The following is a 21,636-nucleotide window of genomic DNA, read 5'->3' as shown; positions in this document are numbered from 1 at the left end:
TTAGCGTAACGCTTTACAGCGCCAGTGACCCAAGTTCAAATCCGGCCGCCGTCTGTAAGGAGGTTGTACGTTCTCCCCGTGTCTGCATGGGTTTCCTCCGGGTGTTCCGGTTTCCTCCCACATTCCAAAGACATACGGGTTAGGAAGTTGTGGGCATACTATGTTGGCGCCAGAAGCGTGGCGACACTTGCGGGCTGCCCCCAGAACACTACGCAAAAGATGCATTTCACTGTGTGTTTCGATGTACATGTGACTAATAAAGATATATGTAAAGTCTTCATTTGTTCTGTTCTCTTTAAAAACAAAGAGCACAACAGCATGAATGAAATACATTTCGAAACAATAACCCGCAATCCGATAATTATCATCTATAAATCATCATAGTTTGTCATGTCTAATGTAGACCACTGGCTTAAATTAAATTATATATTAACTATTTTAACTAAATTTAATCTCAAGATAGAATGTTAATTCTGGTTTGAAGGAGACTATTTTTGCAACTTATCTCCAGTTGAAACAAAACTATTTTACTGTTAGTAGTATGTTTTAGTGATTACATTATAATATAATAAAAAAGTTACCATTTACAGCTGATTATATAAAACTAAATTTCAACAGGTACAGCACTCCTGTTGCACTAAGTCTATCAGAAGTAACAACCTAACAAATTACTGCCTTTTGCTGGTCCTAATTACTACTATCTGCAATTCTACAAGCCTTATGACTCCACTAATTTGATTCTATTAAAACAACTGATTTTCATACTTACAGTAATTGGTTTCACTGTTGCTGCCATATTCACTGCAGTTTTCTCAGCAGTTGAAGTTGACTTTTGCCTTTTCAGGGTTTACATTTGCTCTTTTTATTTAACCTGCCACGTTCTGAGCTCAATGACCTTCAATCTTCATTCAGTATCATCACCAGATTTTGTGTGCAGCCAATTGCAACTGATCTGGAAAAAAAATGAAGAAATGTTATGAATTTCAATAGCTTTCGCACTTTCTTTTTATTATTTTTCATAAAATTACAACATGGATTGGTAGTAAGGACCTTTGTACCATTTTATTAAAACCTCATGGCAATTTTCCATTATTTTCTTTTTGCTCCCTCTGAAAAGCAGTAACTTGGACACAATATTCAGTGTTACAGCTCAAATGTGCCCACAGAACAAGCATCGACTTAATAATGCTTAAGGCACATGCTGCTGTTGAACATTTTCCTATGTTTAGATTCGATGTTACTTTGCACCATTACCCACTGGGAGTGTGAGCTATTAATAGATAGGAAGATGAACTGGATCACTGAAAGATTCAAGTTATGAACATCTAAAATTACTTTCTATCTTCAACTAATCTCATATTGATTTAAAAATCCATTCTTATTTCCCTTTATATATAACATGCCAGTCTTTCTTCATAACTCTTTTGGGCTGTTCTAATTTTATTTTTCCTCTCTATATTTTCTAATATTCCATTTGATTTTCTCTTCGACTACTTGCTCTAGGTTTGTCATTTGCATCTTTTAAAACAAAAAATCTCAACTCTTGCTCATAACTTCAGCTTTCATCCCATCACCTTTCTTGCGGGAAAATGAAATGGAAAGTTGTTGGTGTTGAGAAGGAACCAAAATCCTTCTTCACAAATCATCAAATGTTACAGCAAGAAATTAGGAAGGCAAACTGGACATTGGCCTTTATTGCAAGAGGATTTCAGTACGAAGATAAAGATGTCCTACTGAACTTATATAGAACCCTAATGGAAGCACATCTGGAGTGTTGCACATCAGTCTGGTCTCCCTACTGAAGGAAGGTATTCTTGCATTAGAGGGAGCACAGCAAAGGTTCATGCCCCTGGAATGATGGGTTCGTCCTATGAGGAAAGATTAAACAGACTGGGCCTATTCTCCCTGGAGTTTAAGATAATGAGAGGTGATTTCATTGAAACATACAATATCCTTTACCCAATATTCAAGGAGCTTTACAGGCAAATGCAGCAATGATGTTCCCTGGCTGGAGCATCTGGAACCAGAGGCCAGAGTATGAAAATAAGAAGCAAAAAACAAACTGCTGAAGGAGCTCAGTGGGTCGAGCAGCATCTATGGCAGGGGAAAGGAATTGTCGACATTTCGGGTCGAAATCTCGCATCAGGTCTCCAGATTCCAGCATCTGCAATCTCTTGCATCTCTGTAAGGATAAGGAGTTTGGCATTCCGGGCTGAGACGAGAAATTGGTAAATTGGTCTAGTATTGTCACATGTACCGAGGTACAGTGAAAACTTTGTTTCGCATGCCAATGCATACAAATCATTTCCTCATATCAGTGCATTGAGGTAGTACAAGGGAAAACAATAACAGAATGCAGAATAACTGTTACAGTTACAGAGAAAGTACAATGCAGGCAGACAATAAGATTGTGAGGTCAAGAGTCCATCTTATTGTACCAGGGGACCATTCAATAGTCTTACAACAGCGGGGTAGAAGCTGTCCTAGAGCCTGGTGGTATGTACGTTCAGGCTTTTGTAACTTCTGCCCGATGGGAGGGGGGAGAAGAGAGAATGTCCAGAGTGGGTGGGGTCTTTGATTGTGTTGGCTGTTTTACCGAGGCAGCAAGAAGTGTAGACAGAGTCCATGGAGGGGAGGCTGGTTTCTATGATGTGCTGAGCTGTGTCCACAACTCTCCACCATTTCTTGCAGTCATGGGCAGAGCAGTTTTCACACCAAGCTGTGATGCATCTGGATAGGATGCTTTCTATGGTGCATGTATAAAAATTGGTGAGGGTCAAAGGGTCATGCCAAATTGCTTTAGCCTCTTGAGGAAGTAGAGGCGCTGGTGAGCTTTCTTGGCCGTGGCGTCTACGTGGTTGGACCAGGACAGGCTATTGGTGATGTTCACTCCTAGGAACTTTGGAGCTCTCAACCCTCCAAACCTCTTGTTGCTGTAAACAAGAGCATGTGCGCCGCCAGAAGGTAGTGAATCTTTGGAGCTCTCTACCCAAGAAAGCCATTGCTGAGTATATTCAAGAATGTGATTGATGGCTTTTTGAAATATTAAGAGAATCAAGAGTTTGTGATTCATGGAAAATGGCACTGAGGTAAAATATTGGCCACTTATTGAATGACAGAACAGGTGTGAGGGGCCAAATGGCCTACTACTGCTTCATTTCATATGATTTTGAATTCTAATCTCATATCTAGTAACCTACTGAAATTACATGCAAGTTTATTTTGTCTTACTTCCCAATGTTTCTTTCCAGCTGATCTGTGCTAGTTTGTCTTCATTCAATCGAAATCTACATTTTTCTTCCAGTGAAGTATGTTAATCTTTAACTATTTCCTACTTTTATCAAGTTCTACATAAAATGGCACTGTGCAAGAACACATCAGTCAGATAAAGTATATACACCATGTTTCTTGATGGCTCCAGTTGGCTTGTCCCATAACCTGCAGAGCCAGACAGACAGGGGGCCAGATAAACTTTCCACCATTATCAGCAGTTCTCAACTACAATAGAAACCAGCAAAAAAACACCCTGAAAGAGTGTGGGGATTGGAAAACAGCCTGCACCAGCGAGTGAAGGAATATCAGAAACAACCAGTTTGATGGGGAATGATGCATAATTAGAGACTGTTGGTTGCTGGAGGTCAGGGAATGAGTTCAAGACAAGAGGCAACAGCTAGAAGCTTGTTGTCAACGGGCTGGTGATGTGGGGAGGAGAGAAATGTCAAGTATTTAGGTTGGAGGGTAGAATGTAACTGGAAGCCTGCCAGGGAAAGGGTCAGAAGTTTAGAGGAAGGAAGGAATCAGGGATAGGGAGGAGTTGGAGGCTGGAGCAACAGCAAGGTTGAGATGGAAGCCTCGAAAACTAGGGGCTGGAATCTTGGAGCTGGTTAAGGAGAAACGAGGCCTGGGGAAACTTCAAGACCTTCAAGAAACTAAAGAGAAACCATACAAAAACAGCTTTTACAGTACTGCCTACTGGCAAGAAACGAGATTCAGAATGCAGGAACAGATTTGCAGCTAATGAAGACAGCTTGGTGCATTAGTGGGACTGACTCTTGAATGCGGACTAGAGTTATTGCAAAGGCACACTATTGTCAATCTACGGATTCCAAGAAGGAACAAAGAAACTCTTTGTTTTGCTCTGGCTTACCGAGTCAGCCAAGACTATGCTGCTGTTGCCAAGAGAAGTGGCTGTGAAGTATGTGCCTGTCAGCTTCAGTAACTGACAGAAAGGAGGGAGCCATTAATTAAAAAGAAACCTGAAAATGTGTTATGCAAACTATTTTAAAATTTGGATCAATTAAAAAATAACTAAGTCATGCAGGTTGTGGAAGGCTTTGAGAAAACCAGAGGATGCTGCAAAACCACCCAGATGCTTACCAGAAAATACAAATATAGACAATTAATAAGGAGACCACTTAATTTATTTCAGAATCCAGTGAGCTAATTTCATATTAGTTCGACATTCTACAATCATCTGTGCATATCCCCCAACACTGGAAACTACGGACAAGGCCAAGGAAAATATTTAAACCAACTTTGAAAAAACCCTGGTGCACATCCAAAGGAGGAATAAACATAACCTGCTGGTTGACTGTAACATTAGGCTGGGAAAAGATGCAACACTGCCAAGGCACAACCAGTATGGGAGGAATAGGAAAGGCTAACTCCAACAGGGTCCTTCTCTTGATAAAATGCTTGGAGTATGGTCTTGTGATAAAGACATATTGTTTCTTCAGATAAACAAGCACATACTCAGTGACCACACTCAGCTCGAAGCACCAGCAATGGTCAGACTATGTCGTCATCCGATTAAGGGAGCACAAAGATGTTCACATTATCAGGGTTGTTTTCTCTGGAGCAGCGGAGGCTGAGGGGAGATCTGATAGAGGTTTATAAGATTTATGAGAGGCATAGATAGAGTAGCCAGCCAGTATCTTTTACCCAGGGTTGAAATGTCTAATACCAGAGGGCATGCATTTAAGATGAGAGGGGTTAAGTTCAGAGGAGATGTGTGAGGAAAGTTTTTTCTCCCTATACAGAGAATGAGGTGCCTGGAATGCACTGCCAGGGGTGGTGGTGGAGGCAAATATGATAGAAGCTGCAAGAGGCTCTTAGAAAGGCACATGAATGTGCAGGAAATGGAGGGATATGGACATTGTGTAGGCAGAAGGGATTAATTTAGTTGGGCATTTGATTACTAATCTAATTAGTTCAGCACAACATCGTGGGCTGAAGGGCCCGTTCCTGTGCTGTACTGTTCTATGTTCTATCAGTGCCATGACAGGTATCAATGACTGCTGGACTGATCCGCTCTATTTTCTTGAACAACACAACCCAAAGGATCAGCATCAACATAAATGCTGTCGCAAGAAAATTAATGCTGTCAGTCTCAAGGACCCCACAAAGGCAGCTCTTCTCAGAAAACACCTCAAGAGGCAAATTGTCATCTTCCAGCCAACAGAAGCCATATAGTGTCCACAGCCTATAGGCAGCCCTGAACTCCACCGTATTTGGCACCTGTGAAGAGATTCTTGGTTTCTCTACCAAGAAGAACTTGGTCTAGTTTGATGAGGATGACCAAGAGATTGAGGAGCTAATTTACTGCAAAAACATGGCATTGCTGGATTGAAAACTCCACCATTACACCACCTTTACCAGCTCTACAGGTACTTGATGGCTGAGGTCCAGCAGAAGGCATGATGTAAAGAACAGATAGTATGTGGAAAGCATGCAGAAGGCCCACCAACTCACTGATAGGTTCTTCAGCACGCCAATGATATTGACAGCCCAATCACCCAAGGCCCCAACCTACTGAGGGCAAAGAATGGAGGTGAACTTCTCAAGGACAGAGAGGCAGTCAACACCTACTGGAGGGGACACTTCAAAGGCCTCTTCAACTATGATGCTGTCCTTGATGTATGCACCCTTGCTGTGTACATCCAACAACAGTCCATTCGGTTCAGCCTTACCCTCTCCTGAATATCAAAAACCTATACCCCAACTAAAATATAAGAGGACCTTGGAAGCTGGTAGTATCCCTCTGAAGTTCTAAATCTGGGCAGTGAAGTTAAGTCACAAATCCATAATCTCATCGTCCACATCAGGAAATAGGAGGGAATACTAAGAAATCACAAAGATGCCATAATCATGATCATCTTTGAGAAATAGCCAAGTTCAGCTGTGGCAACATTGGAGGGACCTTTCTGCTCTCTGCCATAGGGGAAGTCATTGCCAGAGTCCTCCTCCACCCAGTGGTCAAACAGTTACTCTCCAAATTGCAGTGTGGATTCCAACCATCTAGAGATACAATGGACATGAATGTCACTGCAATGACAACTCTAAGAAAATGCAGGGAGCAAGATCAGCCATTATAGATTGGGTTTTTTCAACCTCACAAATGCCCTTAACTCTGTCAACCAAGAGGGACTGTGTGGCACTCTCCTCCAATTCAGCCACCTTCAGAAATCTGTCTCCACCTCACATTTGCATCATGGTGGCACACAAGCCATGATCCATGTGTCTACAGCACAGCCAATCTCAGCGAAGACTGTTGTTAAATAAGGCTTTGTAATTGCCCCAATACTTCTTTCATTCTTTCACACTGCAAAGCTGCACCTTGCCTCCAATAAACTTCTTGTGGGAATGGAGCTAATCTTTAGAACATACATAGAACTATTCAAATTATGGAATCTAGACTCCAGAGCCAATCTCTACAGATGCTTGCATTTACTCACACTCGAAGCCCAAGTTCTGGTCTATCGCACATCGCAGCTTGGTCTGGCAACTGCTCTGCCCAAGACCTCAAGAAATTGCAGAGAGTTGTGGACGCAGCCCAGTCCATCATGCAAACCAGCCTCCCCTCCATTGACCCTGTCTACACTTCTCGCTGCCTCGGGAAAGCAGCCAACAAGACCCCTGCCATCCTGGTCATTCTCTCTTCTCCCATCAGGCAGAAGATACAAAAGCCTGATACAAACCACCAGACTCAAGGACAGCTTCTATACCACTGTTATCAGACTATTGAACAGAACTCTCATATGCTAAAAGATGAACACTTAAGATATCTTTATTAGTCACATGTACATCGAAACACACAGTGAAATGCATCTTTTGCGTAGAGTGTTCTGGGGACAGTCCACAAGTGTTGCCATGCTTCTGGCGCCAATATAGCATGCCCACAACTTCCTAATCCGTATGTCTTTGGAATGAACTCTTGGTCTCCCAATCTACCTTGATGCATTTAATTTATCTACCTGCACTGCACTTCCTCTGTAACTACAACATTATGTTCTGCATTCTGTTTTCTCTTAACTATCTCAATGTAGCTATGTGTGGCATGATCTGTCTGGGTGGCACGCAAAACAAAAGCTTTTCACCGTATCTCAGTAGATGTGACAATAATACACCCATACCATTCACTGAGACATACGAGAGGATGAGCATCACAATAAACATCTACAAGACAAAGGTCCTTCACCAACCGTCCCAACTGGACAACGTCCACCCCACACCCCAACAATAAAGGTCCAATGAATGACCCTGGAAAATATGGATCACTTCCCACATATCTCAGGAACCACTCTTCAGTGAGGGCAAGCATTGATGATGAGATTCACTATTGCCTGCTATGCGCCACCACTGCTTTTGGTTGATTGAAGAAAATGGTGTTTAAAGATCAACATCTCAGACCTGGCACAAAACACATAGTCTACAAGGCAGCAGTAATCCCTGACACCCGGACTGCCTGTAGCAGGTACTTCAAGGCACTGGAAAGATACCACCAATGCACTGGAAAGATAAGCCAACCAAATGTCACTGTTCTTTTCCAGAATTCAACATTGAGGTCCTAGCTAATGTCTGTCCACTATATTGGGAGGGCCACACCATACACATGCCCCATACCAGACTCCTGAAACAGACACACTATTCTGAGCTGTGGCATGGTAAGTGATTACCAGACATACAAAGGTATAGATTCAAGGATGTGCTCAAAGTCTCCATGAAAAATTGCAACATCCACATCGACTCTTGGGAATCTCTGGCCCATGACTGCTCAAAATGGAGGAGGAGCATTCAGGATGGTTCTGGAGAACTTTGATTTTCTGCATCAACAGCACACAGAAACCCTGTGTTTATTGCAGAATATACGTACTACCTCATAAACTTCCCATTCAACTGTTCCACCAGTTAGGTCTTGCCCTTTCTATAGAAGAGTCTACAGTTTCCACATTGACTTCATTGGTCACCTTAGAGCCCATAAAACCAGAGCGGAAGCAAGCCAAAGAATAGTGACAGTAAACAGTAGTGTCCTCCTTAAGAAAATGACTCAACATTATGGGATTAAGTGACATTAAATCGAAAATCTATCTGGCACGCAGTTAAATATTGTCGTACTGTCAATGTTGCCCTTTAGGTTGTCTTCTGAGGGGAATGTAAAAACTTTGATGGCGTTATTCTGGAATAAGTACAAGAATATTCTCTCCAGCATCCTTGCCAATATTTAACACCAAACCAACATCACCAAAACAAATTTTCTGGCCATGTTCAACTGTTGTTTGTGATACTTTATTGTGCTCAAATTGCTGCCGTTTGTTTCATTGGGGCATATGTGATTGGTGTGAAGGGGTGGTGGTCGTAAGACAATATTTTAGGCATGTGTGTGTACACAAGCACAGGAGGCATATTGAGAAATGTAGAAAGACAAGGGGAGCTGCTATTACATATGCATCTCATTTATTCAACTCGCTAACTGCATAGGCATCATATATTTGACATAGTAAATGAAAATCAAAAACCGCAGATGCTGAATATCCAAAACAAAAGCAGAGAATGCTGGAAACACTCAACTGATCAGGCAGCATAGGTGGATAGAAAAATAGATTCAGGTTAGAGACTTTATGCCAGAACTGGGAAAGAGAGATGACAGAGATACAAGAGAAACTGCAAATGCTGGAAATCTGGAGCAACAAACACGAAATGCTGGAGGAACTCAGCAGGTCAGGCAGCATCTATGGAGGGAAATGAACAGTCGACGTTTCGGGCCGAGACTTTTCATTAGGACAGAGATAACGTTAGTTTTAAGGTTGTAGGGAGGATGGACGTAAAGAACAGATGTAATATCTCTTATATGATAAAGTGACGCATGTGTAAATGTGTGAGTTTAGCGTGTCGGTCAAAAACAATTTACGCAACTGTTTCTTTAAATATCTGTGACCACACTTCAAAAGTACTTCACTGGTTGGAAAGCGCTTCAGGACTACCAGTCTTAACTATGTGTATTTAGCAATGCTATAAACTGATCTGAGATTTCCAAGATGAAAATCTGTTAGCAGAACGTAAATTACTCTTCCAGAATCGGAACACAAATTATCCACTATCTCCAGCAGAGGGAGAAAGCAATTCCCTCCCTGTTTACCATCAGCTCCCAGGTAACCTGCAGACTTCCACAAAAGGCAAACTCCCAAACGAACTAAATAAATGAAATACTCTGTCCAGATTTATGGAAAAATCCAACCAGTACAAATTGTTGCAAAAGCATCGCTTTGAAAAAAAATTAAGTGCGGAGAAAGAGAGACCGGTTCTGGGCAATTAACGAAAGACCGCTACTCCGCCGGCGAGGAAGATTAAAAGGGTTGCAGGCTTTTCAGGGGCGCTCTCGCGATACTCTCTTTGTACTTCAGTTGTGTTTTTTCCTTCCTCCTTCTATTCAGCAGGTCAGGGCGTGGGTAACGTGTATGCGAGAGAGAAAGAGAAGTGGATCGAGCAGCGGGCCGGCGCGACGTGGCTGAAGTGTAGCGAGCGGTTGGAACGTTGGGCCGGCCGGCGCGAGCTCCAGGGCTGAGGCTCGAGCTGAAGTATAGCGAGCGGTTGGAACGTTGAGCTGGCCGGGGCTGAGGTGCAAGCGAGAGGTTGGAACGTTGGGTCGGCCGGAGCTGAGGTGCAAGCGAGAGGTCGGGACGTTGAGCCGGCCGGCGCGAGCGCCAGGGCTGAGGCTCGGGCTGAAGTGTAGCGAGCGGCAGGATAGGGCGCCGCTCATTTCGCAGTTTATTGAGACTCTGCACCACCCACGCCCACCCTCCCCTGTTCGCGGAGTTATGTCCTTCAGGGGAGGAGAGGCGGCGGCGTCGGCGTCAGACTCGGTCTCAGCGGCGCACGGCGCTCCCCCCGCCGGCTCGCAGTTGCTGACCGCGCCGCCGCGTTCCAGGATCTACAAGATCATCGTCATTGGAGACTCGGGCGTGGGCAAGACTTGCCTGACCTACCGCTTCTGCGCTGGCAAGTTCCCCGACAAGACTGAAGCCACCATCGGGGTGGATTTCCGAGAGAAGACAGTGGAGATAGATGGAGAAAAAATTAAGGTAATGTCCACATCGCCCCTCCCTCTTTGCCTTGTATCCTGCCTCCCCCCTTCTGCACTCGGTCGGTAAAGTGCCCCACTGTTGTTTTGCGCTGGTCGTTGTGTTTTTTTTATTGTATTTATTTATTACCATGTCCACTTTGTGAGCTTCACGCGAGCAAGGAATTTCATTGCATGATCAGCTCAACCCACACTTAAAATTGATTCAGGTTAGTTTATTGTCATATAAACTAACCTGAATCAATTTTAAGTGTGGGTTGAGCTGATTGATTTTTGGGTGGTCGAGGCAGAACCCCTCAGTTAACTGGTCCTTGGGTGTGCACTTCAAGAGCCATAATCTACAGAGTTTCCCACCAAGCATTGGAAGGTGGGGCTAGGTTAGGCAGTTCGCCTGCAACCGATGGAGATACAATGGGCCGAATGGCCTGTTGCTTTGTAAATTCTCCATGATTCATTCATTGTAAAATAATGAGTCGACTGTGGTCGAAAGAGCTCGCACCCGTATCTCTGCCATTTCCCCCACCTCTGCTCTCTTCCCCCCACCCCTCCCAGACCCAACAGGGATAGGGTGCCCCTGGTCCTCGCATTTCATCCCACCAGCCTACGTATCCAACACATTCTCTGCCATCTCTAACGGGACCCTACTACCAAGCATATCTTCCCCTCCATCCTTTTTTGCCTTTCACAGGAACCCTTCTCTCCACAGCTCCCTAGTTCACTTCCCCCACCCATCCCACTCCCACCTTGGGAACTTCCCATTGCCTCCGCTGTAGTTGCATCACCTCCATCCAGGGACCCAAATGGTCCTTTCAGGTGAGACAGAGACTCACCTGCACCTCCCTTCGTATCATCTACTGCATTTGGTGCTCCAAGTGTGGCCTCCTCTACATTGGTAAGACCAAACGCAGACTAGGTGACCATTTCGCAGAACACCTGTGCTCTGTCCATAACTGTGATCTGGATGTCCCCATTGCCAGTCACTTCAACTTCCCCTCCCATACTATCACTGATATGTCAGTCCTCGGTCTCCTCCACTGCCAGGAGAATTCCAAGTGCAAACTGAAGGAACAGCACCTCATTTTCCATCATGGAACCTTGCAGCCTAATGGCATGATTTAAAACTAAGATTTTAAGAACATTGAATTCTTCTACTTTAAGTAATCCCAACCCAATCATGCCTCTCTCTCTTTTTTTCTACCCCCATCCTTTTTACTCACCTTCCCTTTGACCCATCCCCCAGTGGATCTGCTCTCCCCTCCTCCCCTGTACCTGCCTATCACTATCTCTTACCTGCATCTACCAATCACCACCTTGCCTCCCCTCTTTTGTCCACCTATCACTGCTCTGCTTTTCCCTCCTATATATTGGGCTTCCCCTTTTCCTATCTTCAGTCCTGAAGAAAGGTCCTGACCCGAAACATTGCCTGCTTTTCTCCATGGATGCTGCCTGGCCTGCTGAGTTCCTCCAGCATCATGGTGTTTTTCATCCAGATTCCAGCATCTGCAGTCCTTTGTTTCTCTACTTACATAGCAAGACTTTTAGTTGCATTTTCTACGATTAGGAAAGCATGGATTCAGCAGCAAGCTTATTAGAGAGACTGATATTGACTAAAGTGAATAATGCAGACAAGGGGCAGGTAAACAAAATAAAATGTTAGCAAATTGGACTGAAGTTTTTTGTATTGGACTGAAGTTTTTTTCCTGTGGATAAATGCAACTTCGAGGGACTAGGGAAATAAATGACTCTTGTCCACATAGTGCAAAACACAAATATCTGGATGTATTACTGAAATCTGTAGTGCCATATGACATAGCAGTAATTATCTTGAATGTGTGTCCAGAAGGATCCAGCACTTGTCTCTGGATACATATGCAAGATCCTTACTGTTGCCTCTGACCTGCAGAAAGTACTAGGGTTTGGCATAGTTCCCCTCACTAGGCACGGTAGTGTAGCAGTTAGTGTAATGCTATTACAGCGCCAGCGACCTGGGTTCAATTCCAGCTGCTGTCTGTAAGGAGCTTGTACGTTCTCCCTGTGTCTGCGTGGGTTTCTCCGGGTGCTCTGGTTTCCTCCCACATTCCAAAGATGTACGGGTTAGGAAGTTGTGGGCATGGTATGTTGGCACTGGAAGCATGGCAACACTTGCAGGCTGCCTCCAGAACACTCTACGCAAAAGATGCATTTCACTGTGTGTTTTGACATGCATGTGACTCATAAAGACATCTTTATCTTACATAATAGACTATCCAGAATATGAAACAAACATTACCAAACAGAAGATCACAAGATTACAAGACAAAGGAGCAGAAGTAGGCCATTCAGCCCATCGAGTCTACTCCATGAGCTAAACTAGTACTATTCCTATTTAGCCCTAATTTCCAGCCTTATCCCCATATCCCTTGATACCTTGACTAATTAGAAACCTATCAATCTCCTCCTTAAACACCCCAAAGATCATATTAAGATATAAGTTGTGAAAAGTCTAGGAGTGTTTGCTCAGGGAAAGCAATTTAGTAAGAGTTGTCATTCAAGAGCCTTAAAGGAATGAATAAAATAATATTGAGACTTCTGCAAACTCTAGAATAGGTTGGAGTTTTAGAGCTACTTGGAAGGAAGATGAGCTGCCAGATCAGATACAACTACTTTGCACTGTGTGGCAAACATAAGGAATGAAATTCCAAGGAATACAATGGAGGCAATAGTGTAGAAAGGTATGAGGTGGAACTGAATAGGAAGGTAAAAAAAAATAAAATGAGTTCAAAGGATCTGTGTTAAATGGGGCATAGTTTTTATGCTTTGTATGAAATGCATTGAAAATCAAAAAAAAACAGCAGTTACTGGAAATAAAAGCAGAAATTGCAGGAAACACTCAGCATGTCCGGAGCATCTATGGAAAGAGAAACTGTATACACTTCAATTGGAAGAACCTTTGTCAGAATTGGGGGAAAGGGAAATCAAGTTAGTTTTAACTTGGAGAGACAGAGGGGGCTGATGAATAAAGGGAATATCTCTGATAGCAGTAGACTTCAGAAATGGCCTAAATGCCTTTTCCTCCAATTAGTTTCTTTGTGGTGGACCCTGCTCAAACTTCCCCTGATCTTTCACTGAACATTAACAAAACTGCATTCTGTCTAGCATTTTGTTACTGAGAGCTTTGCACTTGAAGGTCTTGACAGGACACTTGTAGATTGAAGGTGGAGAACTTTTCTACTAATAGTTTTGCTTTTCCCCTCGGGACGTTATGCATTGTATATGGCAGGAATTCTATTCTATTCTGGCATGCTTGGGACTTCAGAGGTGCTAGACTGGCAGATTTTCCTGACTATTGGATGTTATACACTTTTAATTCACTCTTTTATGTTACAAAGCAATGAATTTTCCGGTGAACTAGTTAAGTGGAAAGGAAGCATGGTAAACATCACCTGGTGAGCCAGGTGCTGAATCATCAGAATTTCTGCAGAGTCAGATAGTGGATTATCAGAATTTTACTGCATTCAGATGGTTTACTGCACTTGGGCATTTATCCTATTTTTTAAATACCATTTAGTAATGATTTTGAAAATTAACACCTGGTGCTCTGCCAAGTGAAAACTTTAAGCCAAAGATCATAGTTTTTTTGTGAAGTAATGATATCATAATCATGGGTCAGTAATTAGAATTGGTCTCCAGATCACCATGATGTAATTAAATTGTGGAAGAGGTTTGAGGGGTGAATGACTAATTCCTGTTCTATAGTTAACAGGATATTTTGCCGAATATAAATTGAGCTGTGTCTTAAGTTGAAAGAAGCATTTGCATTCATTTACCAATGTGTCCATATTTCTCTGCTTTATCTCCTGGTAATCTTATACTGACCCTATAATGCCCAAGATATCAGATGGAGTACTTGTATAACATGGTCAGCTGCAGTGCTGTGATTCAGCATTTTCACTTTGCTCTTTTATAATACGCTGTTTGGCAAAGACTGTTTTCTTTGAGAGGAAGTGAAAAAGTGTCAACTTTTCACTCGAACAGTGGAGATATAACGGTGGTACAGTTATATGAAACTGCCCCTGCCTTGTGTTCATTTTCTGTTTTGAACTCTATCAGTGGTCACCAAAATAGCAAGTTAATTGTGAATTTTGGGAGCATGGGAGGGACTGGGACTGAGTTATTTAACACATGCAGGTTTAAGTATTTGGAAATTTCTTGCCTATTTTTATCAGGGTTAACTTAAGACTTATTGTGAGTAGTATAATCACAGGAGTTATTCAGTACTACTATTTAATAAAGTGATTATTAATACAAAAAATTCAATTACACCCAAATGCCTTTGCTGTCTGAAGATACTCAAAACATTAGTATTGATAACTATTTTAGATTGGGTTTGTTATGGATCAGTAGGAATAATTAACTGGGAGAAAAGCTGAAGGACTATCAAACCAAATCATAAAACTGAGCAGAGAGGTGGCTATTCTGTCTGCCTAGCATGTAGTGGCTACCAGAGCTGTTCAGTTAGCCCCATCCCATGTCCAAAGTCCTGCAATTTCCTCATCCTTGAGTACCTTCCTTATCCCTTTTTAGAATTTATTTGGGGAACCAACTCCTTCCAATTGCTTGGGTAGGATATCGACTTCCTGACCACTGTCGAATAGGAAAATTCTCTTCACATTTTTTAAAATTATTTTTACCTGTGATTTATTTTGAATCTTTGACCTTTGGTTAATGACCCACTCACCAGAGGAAATAGTTTAGTTCTTTCTATCCAATCTATTAGAATGCCTCATTTTGGACATCTCTTAATCTTTGTCCTCTGAGACATTAAATGAAAATGCTCATCTGCTCTCTTGGACAGATGTAAAAGATTCCATGGTGCTATTCAAAAGAAACACGGAATAGTTCCCTCAGTGTCTTGGCCAAGATTCATCCCTCAGCATCACAAAATGCATTAGTTGGTCATTGGAAACAGTTCTGGAAACACCCAGCAAATAAGGCAGCATCTGTGGAAAGAGAAACTGGGTAAACATGTCAGGATGGACACCCATGGTCAGAAGTGTTCTAAAAAAGGGTCTCCAACCTGAAATGTTAACTGTTTCTCTTTCTACACTTGCTGCCTGACCTGCTGAGTGTTTCCAGCTTCTGTGGTTTTTTTGTATTACCAGGTCACTATGCGTTGTTTCTAAGAGCTTGCTGTACTTTCTCCCCCCATCACAACAGTGATCTCATCAAAAATTCTTCATAGTTGTGGAGTGCTTTATAAATCCTGAGGACATAAAATAAATTGTTTTCCCGTTCAAAGGAGAACTGCTCTTTTCCACCCTTTCATAACTGTTGTTCTCATTCTTGGAAAGAGTCCTCTGGTTTTCTGGGGCTTTACATATTTCCAGAAATGGAACATCCATACTACTCCAACAGAGACCTAACCAGTGACTCTTGGGTTAATAAACAACAGTATATAAAATCATAAAGTTCATGCTTTTAATGACTTTATTAACCAGCTGTGCCACCAAGATACCTATGTTAGACTATTGTTTATTGACTACAGCTCTGCCTTCAATACTGTAATTCCAAGGAAAGTCATCACCAAACTCCAAGACCTGGGACTCAACACCTCCCTTTGCAACTAGACCCTTGACTTCCTGACCAACAGACTGCAATCAATAAGGACAAGCAGCAACACCTCCTCCACAATTATTCTCAACACAGGTGCCTCACAAGGCTGTGTTCTCAGCCCCCTACTCTATTCCCTATACACTCGTGGCCAGATTCTGCTCTAACTCCATTTATAAGTTTGTAATGATACCACTGCAGTGGGCTGTCACAAATGACAATGGGTCAGAGTACAGGAAGGAGATAGAGCTTAGTAACATAGTGTCATGACAACAATCTTTCTCTCAAGGTCAGCAAAACAAAAGAACTGGTCATTCCCTTCAGGAAGGGGAGCAGTGCACATGCTCCCATCTACATCAATGGTGCTGAGGTCGAGAGGGTTGAGAGCTTCAAGTTCCTAGGACTGAACATCACCAATAGCCTGGTCCAGCCACATGGACGCCATGGCAAAGAAAGCTATCAGCGCCTCTACTTCCTCAGGAGGATAAAGAAATTTGGCATGTCCCCATTGACCTTTGCCGATTTTTATTGATGCACCATAGAAAGCATCCTATCTGGATGCATCATGGCTTGGTATGGCAATTGTGATGACAAGAAACTGCAGAGAGTGTTGACAAAGCTCAGCACATCACAGAAACCAGCCTCCCCTCCATGGACCCTGTCTACACTTCTCACTGTCTCAGTAAAGCAAACAAAATAACCAAAGACCCCACCCACCCAGTACATCCTCTCTTCTCCCCTCTCCCATTGGGCAGAAGGTATAAAAGCCTGACAGCATGTACCACCAGGCTCAAGGACAACTTCTACCCCACTGTTCTAAGACTATTGAATGGGTTCCTAGTACGATAAGATGGATTCTTGATGTCACAATCTACCTCATTATGACCTTGCACTGGTATTGTCTACCTGCACTGCACTTTCTCTGTAGCTGTTACGCTTTATTCTGCATTCTGTTATCGTTGTACCTTGTACTACCTCAATGCACTGTGTAATGAATTGATCTGTATGAAGGGTATGCAAGACAAGCTTTCCACTGTACCACAGTACATGTGACAATAATATACCAATTCCAATATTTTTAAAAAGTGCACATGGACACCGAAGTCTTTGTATAACTAAGTTTTCCAAAATGGAATCATGTAGATATTTATTTTCATATTAGTTCCCACCACACCTTCCCCAAAAAGGACAAAGGCTCATACTTCTGCTGAACATTATTTTGCAATATTTCTAACCCCTTTGTCATATTATTTATATCATCCCACAGCCTATAACTAGCCAAACCACTTCTTGTCTTATTGCCAAGTGTTGAAATGTCCCGACATCCAAGTTGAGGTCATTTTATAACAATTGAAGGAAATATTCAATGCATAAAATAACACTTGTGGAACACATCTGTTCCCTACCTCCCAGTCTAGGGGAGGAAAAAAATATCTTGCTCTGTGTGGTTTGTATCTGTGCTGCTGCTTATCTCCATTAATATCATTGGTTTCTGTCTCACCATGTAGCCTTTATTTTCCTTGTGAAAAGCTCCAGGTTAGGACTAGGCTGTGTGGACTAAACTAATCTTGATCAGGATTGTTGATGGAGGTGATACAGTTAGTTCCCTCGTCTCATTACGCAGGGTAGGGGTGGATTAGACAACACTATTCCCAGTCAGGGAAATAACCCAATTATAGTAAAACTCTGATAATCTGCTAGCCGATTATTTGGAAATCGCAATGGTTCGGCATCTGGTGCACTGGGGCCACTTGAAACTTCCTGTGCTCCCTTGAAACTTGCTGATTTAAGTGGAAAATTTATTATTGTACTTTATAAATTAAAAGTGTGGATGTTACTCCAATTAATACTCCCAATAGTCCATAACATCTCCCACTCTGGCAACACCAAAGTCCTGAATGTGCTGGATTATCAGAGATTTATTATAATTGGGTAATTTCCCTGTAGTTCACACCTGGAGACTGCACTCCTGTGACGAGGATTGAACTTGCACAGTTTGTATCTTCTACTTGCTGTTTATTGCTGGATGACTCCTACTGGAAATGTATATACAGTGTGTGTGTGTGCGCGCGCGCGCATATATAGGCCTTCAGTAGGAACAAAAAATGGTTGTGATTCTTTCCACCCTCCCTAATCTTGTTGAATATTTGCATACACGTGAATAATTATTGTTCAGTTCATTACATATCAGTTAATATTGCCAGGTTTTTGAAAATTTTTTTACTTTTTTTTAGATTCAGCTCTGGGACACAGCTGGTCAGGAGCGTTTTCGGAAGAGCATGGTGCAGCACTACTACAGGAATGTCCACGCTGTTGTCTTTGTGTACGACATGACCAACCCCGTTAGTTTCCAGAGCCTCCCAGCCTGGATTGAAGAATGCAAACAGCACTCGCTTGGTGGAGAAGTTCCACGTATCCTAGTGGGGAATAAGTGCGACCTGAAAGACTCCACTAAAGTTAAAACTGACCTAGCTCAGAAGTTTGCTGATACTCAAAGCATGCCACTGTTTGAGACCTCTGCTAAGAATCCAAACGATAATGATCATGTGGAAGCCATTTTCATGACTTTGGCTCATAAACTGAAGAACCACAAGCCCATGATGCTGAGCCAGCTTCAAGTAGATCAGTCCAAAGTTGAGCTGGAATCTGAACCAAAGCCTGGTGTGGAGTGTTACTGTTAAAGGGGAATATGATTTCCATTTGAAGGAAGATGAAAAGTGCTTTGCTGCTTAAGTATTGTTTAAAGTGTAGAAATGGCTGCAATAAAACATCTGATTGAACCTGACAGATCTTGTCACCATCCATGAGAGGAAATACAGTTGAACAATAATTGGGATTCATCCTGCCAAGTACTGACTGAAAATGAAGCCAATGGACAGTCCATAAGTGTACATTTTCTGGTATTAGTTGTCAGTTATTAATTTGTACTTTGACATACAAGAGAAGTATTAATCTAATATACTTCATTCAGTTAATGTCATTTATACTTCCTCATCCTCTTCACAGCTTTTCCTTAACCTTTTCTATTCTGTCTGAAAATTAAGTATTTTAGTATTGGAGACCCCTCAGTTGTTTAGTTGGTTGACAGCAAACAGCTGAGTGTTTCAGAGCAGGAAGATCTCCACTTAGTATCTGCTGACCAGGGCAGCAATGGGTCATTATTATTGACCTTGGCTCTGCAGTCATAGTGGGGAAACTCTGCACTGTTTGACAGTACTATGATGCCTTATTAATTAGGCTGAAACTCTGGATTTTCATAGGAACAATGGTGACTTGATTAAGGTAACTTCAATGAAAAAAATGTTGACAGGAAAAGGAGGGAAGATTTTTATTTTTGAAGTATTGGTGCACTAATGTGGCATTTGCATTCGGTTCTGCTAAATGACATACAGAAAAGTGTTGCTGAAATGTAACTTGTATACAATACTTTTGTGATATAGGGAAAAAATATACAATTTAATGGATTTTATTAAATTAGACTGGCAAGGCCTACCAAGCTACCTGACTTAAAGACAATTAAAGCCTTAATGTTTTGTTAAATCTTTTGCTTAAGATGAGAGGACGGGAAAAAGCAGTGTGCATTTATTCCTGGCAGTGGACATGAAAGCTGGCTGTGGCAAAGGGAATGATGGACTTCTTTTATGTCGGTATTTCTGATCAAATATGGACTTTCACCAAATCTTCCCTCTTCTTAGAATGGGGAGAAACACCATAGAGGCATCTTCTGTGTTGTGAGAATGTCAGAATTTTTCATCCTGCCTCCTTTTGTTCATGTTTATTGTTTATATCGTTGCAGCAAAAATATATTTCCTGACTGCACTCTGAACTATCAAGCAGTTCATTCATAATTGACTAAAAATGCATGGATTAATGGTAACCACTGATGAAAGATGAGGAGATGCTGAGTTTTAACATGTAATCTACAATTGCTAGAAGATAATTGGATTTCTAATATTTCACCATCGTAGTGAACAAGTTGAAAATCATTGTTGTCATACTTAATCCATTATCAGCAATAGCTTTATTAGTTTTATTACATTTTGCACTAAAGAAATCTTAAAATGAAAATATCTTAAAAATAAAATGTATAAACTTCAATTCTGCTGTTTGTTCCAATCTTTAAGATTTGCATTATCTGCAGTTTATTTTAATTTCAAGTCTTTGTAGATGTCTATATAGAGTTCCAAAAAAATGTACAATTAATTCGCAAAGCCTACCCTACTTCCCTTCCCACTTAAGCTCCTGGCCTCCTTCCTTGTGGCTGAAGTAGTTTTTGTTAATGATTTTGAATCCTTGCAATGTTCCTGCTTTTCAAAGCCTGTCTTTGCTAGTTACTGTTTTGTGGCTCACTGTGCTTTCATATCAGGGGCCCACGAATGTATGTTCTCCCATCTGAACACAATTTCAAAAGGAAATAAGTGCTAGCTGGAAATAATGTGCTGGCTTACAGAGAGTGGGGGAATAGGACTGATTGGATTGTTTTGGTGTTGGCATAGACATGAATAGCCTGTGTTGCAATCCTTCTTGCAACTCTGTTTAAACTCCTTAATCTTCTCCCACCTCGCCTTCAGAATACTGAAAAGACAACCAAAGTCACAAGTAACACTTACTGTATCCATGATCTGTTATTACTTAATCTGTCTCTCTGCAGAGTTTGTTGTTGATTGTATTTTCCACCAACACTACCTCCATTGTTGAACAGGATGGATTGCCCTCATTTGGTTCACCCTCTCTCTCATTTGATTGTGCATTGCCTGTACACCTACAGTTGTCAATGGAAACTCACTTAGAGCTACCTTTGACTACATGTTACCCCATGGAACATCATCCAAGCACTTGGGATCAACACCTAAGCATAGGCCACTGAACCAGTCTCTGCTTGTTTCAAAGTTGGTATCCACCTGATCAAAAGAACCTTTCAATATGTTTAGAATTCTGATGGCTTCTTATTTCATCTCTACTTTTAACAGTTTAGCTCAATTTCCTTATATCCCAGTGCAAATCCTTCTAGCCCAATCTACTTGGAAACTCTATGGGACTTAGACCTAGAGTATCTGGTAATTTATAAAAACTACTGAATCCCAGAGACTTTTGGATTACCCTCCTGGTCTGAAGTTCTTTGTCAAAGGTAGAGAGACTCCTAAGGCGGTGAGGATGCTGTCACTGGAATGCACTAGCCACAATGTTCCTCAATGTTATAGATTTCAAAATACAACAAAAATCCTAATGAAGAACAGGATGACTCAATAAATAAAAAGCCACTGAAAACAAGTCCTGCTGGGAAAAAAGGGAAGCCTGACCTAGTCTGAAAATGCATGTTATTTGTGATTACTGGCAAAACTGCCTATTATATTTGAGCACGTGAATCACAAAATTAAGAATATCCAGTCTCAACATCTAGTGCACTAAGATGTAACTAACTAACTAAAATGGATGCATCTGTTGGAGAAATGGTGCAATGGTGGGAAGGTAGCTACGCTAATTTAAATAGATAGATCCTTTGGTGAACCATTTTGGAAAAGTGCTCCTCAATGCGTCATCTTCTGCAATGAGTCGACTTCTGCAAGTATGACAGCTTCATAGCAAGTTTGGGAGTTTTTGTTTAAACAATTTTGTGTTGCAACGTAGGCTTGTAATAATCCATGCTGATACCTCAAACATTTTGTGGAATAAATTCCTAAAATACAAAT

General features: G+C 41.8%; 2 protein-coding genes across 2 annotated transcripts in view; one reads left to right on the top strand and one right to left on the bottom strand.

The window, feature by feature from the left end:
• ugl (ureidoglycolate lyase) overlaps positions 1-9,437 on the bottom strand; it is a 47,825-nt gene extending 38,388 nt beyond the window's left edge. Inside the window, exons 1-2 of the mRNA XM_052032257.1 lie at positions 9,416-9,437; positions 770-952 (exon numbers count right to left, since the gene is read on the bottom strand). Of these exons, the coding sequence (XP_051888217.1) occupies positions 770-796 (27 nt within the window). The 5' untranslated portion in view covers positions 797-952; positions 9,416-9,437. The remainder of the gene's footprint in view (positions 1-769; positions 953-9,415) is intronic.
• Positions 9,438-9,647: 210 nt separating this feature from the next.
• rab33ba (RAB33B, member RAS oncogene family a) lies at positions 9,648-21,635 on the top strand. The gene is made up of 2 exons (XM_052032268.1): positions 9,648-10,358; positions 18,181-21,635. The coding sequence occupies exons 1-2, from the start codon at positions 10,095-10,097 to the stop codon at positions 18,625-18,627; spliced, it is 711 nt and encodes a 236-aa protein (XP_051888228.1). The 5' UTR covers positions 9,648-10,094; the 3' UTR covers positions 18,628-21,635.
• Position 21,636: the final 1 nt, after the last annotated feature.

This window comes from Pristis pectinata, chromosome 2 (assembly GCF_009764475.1).
Source record: "Pristis pectinata isolate sPriPec2 chromosome 2, sPriPec2.1.pri, whole genome shotgun sequence".
NCBI lineage: Eukaryota > Metazoa > Chordata > Chondrichthyes > Rhinopristiformes > Pristidae > Pristis > Pristis pectinata.
This window is presented reverse-complemented; position numbering and strand designations above follow the sequence as displayed.

Bases quoted from the DNA above. Each gene is read 5' to 3' on its own strand.
- rab33ba (XM_052032268.1), top strand. From the start codon at position 10,095: ATGTCCTTCAGGGGAGGAGAGGCGGCGGCGTCGGCGTCAGACTCGGTC. The intron at 10,359-18,180 runs GTAATGTCCACA...ACTTTTTTTTAG, and splicing joins TAGATGGAGAAAAAATTAAG to ATTCAGCTCTGGGACACAGC.